This window comes from Cyprinodon variegatus, unplaced genomic scaffold (assembly GCF_000732505.1).
Source record: "Cyprinodon variegatus isolate N-32 unplaced genomic scaffold, C_variegatus-1.0 Scaffold378, whole genome shotgun sequence".
Taxonomy (NCBI): domain Eukaryota; kingdom Metazoa; phylum Chordata; class Actinopteri; order Cyprinodontiformes; family Cyprinodontidae; genus Cyprinodon; species Cyprinodon variegatus.
The window spans coordinates 433,853-438,270 of record NW_015150831.1 but is presented as its reverse complement, the minus strand read 5'-3'; the positions used below and the strand labels follow the sequence as shown (position 1 = coordinate 438,270).

Genomic DNA, 4,418 nt, shown 5'->3' with positions numbered 1-4,418 from the left:
ATCTCCAAGGGACTCAGAGGGGAGCGGACGGGAGCCACAGTGGAGGCTGTATGCTTTGCTCTGAGCAGCCGGTCTGGAGCGCAGCGGGATGAAGCGGAGCGCTGACGGAGTATGAGGGATTTCAGGGTTAGCATGATGTTGGTCATGTTGCTGTTAGCGTAAACAAAACGTGTTGCACAATGCTTGCACACTGTTGCACTTTTATCCACAACTTTCTTCCCGCCGTCATCGTAGGTCACTCTAAATGCAAAGTGGTCCCATACAGCAGACCTATAAAGTGCTCCTGGCGCGTCTTCCAACTCCTGTTCTTTCCCACTCGCCATTCCCACACAATTCTCCATAACAACTGATTTTTTTCCCTGCTACGACCGGCTACGCTGCTTCGCTTCTTCTTCTTCTTGTTTACTAATGGTAGTTGGCTTTGGTCGCAGTACCGCTACCTTCTGCTCTGGAGTGTAAACGCTTCACCTATGAGAAAAAGGAGTAGCGCATGAACCGAACGAAACACACGCGAACCGAACCGAGACAGTCGAACCGAACGGTTCTGACGGTTTTCATAAATCGTCCCATCCCTACTATTGACCATGACTAATATATCCACATGAAAATATGAATCCTTCTGTAGATAGGAACTTGCTGTGCATTAATCAGGATTCAATTGACTGCAGGTTCCTGTTAGAACAAAGTACCGTATTTTCATGACCATAAGGCGCACCGGACTATAGGGCACGGGTTTTATATACAGGTACATGTCCTCTACTACATTTAAATTCCTCTACTGCGTATTTAAAAATAGAGCGGGAGCAAAACTGAGTATGACTGTGCTTTATTCATGTATTTATTATTAAGTATTAATCAAACCTGGGAGCTGGCCGTGAGACAGACACATCGCTGATGACACAGAGCGCTGTGATCACTCCTCTGAAACAGTTTATTGACGCATAAATTAACTTAAAATGCAGAAATCTGCCGGCAGAATATGTTTGCTTATATTACCGTGGTGCCTGCATTTTAGATTGTACCAGTTAGTTCTGACGCGCGGCTGAAGCAGCTTTGCTGCTCTGGCTGCGCGGTGCAAAAGTGTGTCTGACGCACGTTGGGCGGAGCTTCACTATCCTTTCTCTGCCTTGCAGCTATATTTGCTGTGATCAATGGGAATAAAGTAGTTTTAATATGTTTTTAAGTGGGAAAATCCACCTGAAAACTTAATTCAACAGCAGCCTCTGGCTGGGTCGCCTCCTTGCGGTTCAGCGCGGTGGCTGGTAGGTGTTTTTCATCACAATTATCCAAACTGCAGGCACCAGGATAACAAAAGCGAACATATTCTGTCGGCAGGTTTCAGCATTTTAAGTTAATTTAGGCGTCAATAAACTGTTTCAGAGGAGCGATCACAGCGCTCTGTATCATCAGCGATGTGTCTGTCTCGCTGTCAGCTCCCAGATTAGCTTCTCTGATTGGTTCATGCGGCGCGTCCAGCAGCAAAACTTCAAATTTTCGCGCGTCAGATGCTTAAACGCTCCCGACGCGCTGCGCCTGCTGCTCAAAACGCGCTGCGGGACCTTTTGCTGCGCCTTGACGCGCGTCAACCATTGACTTTGCATGTAAACTCGCTGCTTCTTCTGCTTCTGTGAAAGCAGCCTTACTTTGAACGGCCGGTTCACACCGATGTCGAGCGGTTGAAGTTCCTTTGTCAGACCTCCCAGAATAACGGTGAGCACAGTGTTCATTTGTTTCACCATGTTTTTCTCATCAGCTGTGAGATGGGCACGCATGGAGTCACAGATGAACAGCAATGGTGATGAGTGGAAAAAAACCACCTGGTCTCCTTACATTCCCCTCCCTCAGCCACTCTTTCATCATCTCCTCAATGAGGAGATGAGGAGTTCGGCATAAAACACATACCTGTTCTTTTATACACATTCCACGCCCACACTTCCTCCTTTAACGTTCTTATGGTGGTCTCAAACGTCCGCAATAACAACACACATAGGGCGCACCGCACCAAAGGGCGCGCCGCACATTTTGAGGAAAAAAAAAGATGTTTATATGCGCCTTATAGTCGTGAGAATACGTTAATCCTGTTGCTACCATCTGGGTACTTTTTCCTCCTTAGTGAGTCAAAAACATCCCTTTCACTGTGAGCTAAGATCGATTGGCTCAATATAATTCAAACAATTAAATGATATTTACCTAACATTAACTTTGTTACACTAAACAAGTCCAACACTGTAAAAACAAAAATATAATTTAATGAGTTGACCAAAAAGCTGAATAAAAAAATTCCATACCATTAAATTGGAAAAAAAACAACAACAAAAAAGCAGTTTTGTTCCGACTGTCTGTGGAGGATGAAGTTATATTTTAAGATGTTGTTTTAACCTAAAATGTTCTGTTCTTCTGCACAGATTCATACCTGGTAATATTGAGCAGCAGGTTAGCCACTATGTTATTCATTGCATCAAAAGGTTTTTCTGTTGGGCTGAGCGAGCCCTGTCCAGAGGTGACGGCGCTGTCCTTCCTCAGCACAGAGCCAGGCTTTGTACCATGAGACATAAGGCTGATCTTGTTCACAATGTTCACTAAAGACTGCAATGGAGAAAGCGAGGCAAAGCAGGGGCAGAAAAACGGAGCAAAAAAAAAAGAAAATCAATCAGGGATTTGTTTAATATGCAAAGTTCAGCAAAAAAGAGAAAGTGAAACCTGGTTTTCCACAGGAAGGACACAGTCTGCATGCTCTGTCAGCTCTCTCATGGCAAGGACGCTGTTGTAGGGAGAAGTGATGACGTCGTCTTCTGCTGATGGGTACATGGCGGTGACGATGCGACACACGTCAGGAAACTCCTCTTCCAGCAGGCTGAGCACTCTGGTCCCCAAACCAGAGCCTGTACCTGGAAAAACCATACAGTGCGGTAATAAAAATTATACAAACCAAGGAACTGGTAGGAACAAGCTTTAGTTTAGGTACAACCATTGCTCTAAATTTAACTAAAGACAAAGGACGAACAAAAGAAAACCCATTTAGCCCAATGCATTTTGTTTATATCTCTGCAAAAAACATCTAAAAATGAGAAAAAATGTCTTGAATTAAGTGTATTTACCAAATAATTTGAGTAGGTAAATAAGATAATTAAATAATATTCACTTGAAATAAGACAATGCAATTGTGTTTTCTTATTTTAAATGTAAATTGTCTTGTTCCATTGGCAAAAAGTCTCATTTAACTCCTCAATTCAAGAAAAAATGAACTCATTGCAAGAAAAAATGACTTATTTAGATTTCAATTTTTTGCAGCATCTCTGGTCAGTGTGATATATTTTATTTTCATGCTTTATGCTCTATTTTATCTGGTAATTAGATGCATTTTGATTCATATTGTTACTCTGGGTGAAAGAGAGGCTGAGAAGGAAGACACTGATGTTTGACATACATACTACACAAAAATGTTTTCTTGACGTTATTAAACTTAAAAGATATAACAAACTATGTTACCTGTTATGATTTTGAACAATCTTAAAAAATAAAATTTGTTAAACATGATAAACTTATAATGTACAGAAATGTAGAACTATCATTAAAAAGACAGGAGGTAGGAATATTTACCCCTTTGTTTGAATGAAAGGGGTGCTACCTGTGTTATAGCTCTCTGTTTAGAGTGGAATCAGTGCTGGGAAAGACTTTGTGCAGTTAGCTGGGTCTATTCCTTTCCTGTTACAAGCGTGTGGCATAATGCCTTTTACTTTTCAACCCATATCCATATTTTCCAATCAAAGCAGAGATGTTCAGCTGCTCCTCCATGCAGCACGGCTAAATGGGAGCTATTTAGGTGAGAACGGAATGAGTTTAACCAGAGTTTATATTCACAACCAGAGCAACAGAAAGTTTATGCTGCATCCTTGGATCCATTAAAACAGTGAAAATATTCTAGACCAGACTCTGGTTCTACACTTTCAATACTCCTTAGTGATTTTCCCCTCAAATTTCACGTCTTTAGTGCTTGGTACACCCAGTTCACATCCAGCTGATGGAGCAACTACATTGTTATTATGTTGTATATTGTATTTAAACAACTTTAAAAACAATATGCCTACTCGAGCCCATCCCTCCTCGTGATCACCATGTTTAAATTGTGCTTTTCTCGTAGCTCAGGGGTGCCGAACCTTTTTTAAAACAAGTTCTACTTTTGAAGCTGATGGCATGCCGAGATCTACCAAGCCAAACACAAGGGATAGGCAGTATTTGTTTTTTATTTGCATAGGTGGAGAATAAACAGTAAGTCCAACAAACGAGAAATTATCAATTGTGTCAAAAAAATAGGTTGCAAAAACAGAACCATATCACTCACTCACTCACTCACTCACTCACTCACTCACTCACTCACTCACTCACTCACTCACTCACTCACTCACTCACTCACTCAC

At 41.7% G+C, this 4,418-nt stretch overlaps 1 protein-coding gene across 1 annotated transcript in view; it reads right to left on the bottom strand.

Moving 5' to 3' along the window:
- The window catches only part of tube1 (tubulin epsilon 1), a 43,345-nt gene that overhangs the window by 14,064 nt on the left and 24,863 nt on the right, over positions 1-4,418 (bottom strand). The window contains exons 7-8 of the mRNA XM_015386793.1: positions 2,701-2,888; positions 2,414-2,586 (exon numbers count right to left, since the gene is read on the bottom strand). Of these exons, the coding sequence (XP_015242279.1) occupies positions 2,414-2,586; positions 2,701-2,888 (361 nt within the window). The remainder of the gene's footprint in view (positions 1-2,413; positions 2,587-2,700; positions 2,889-4,418) is intronic.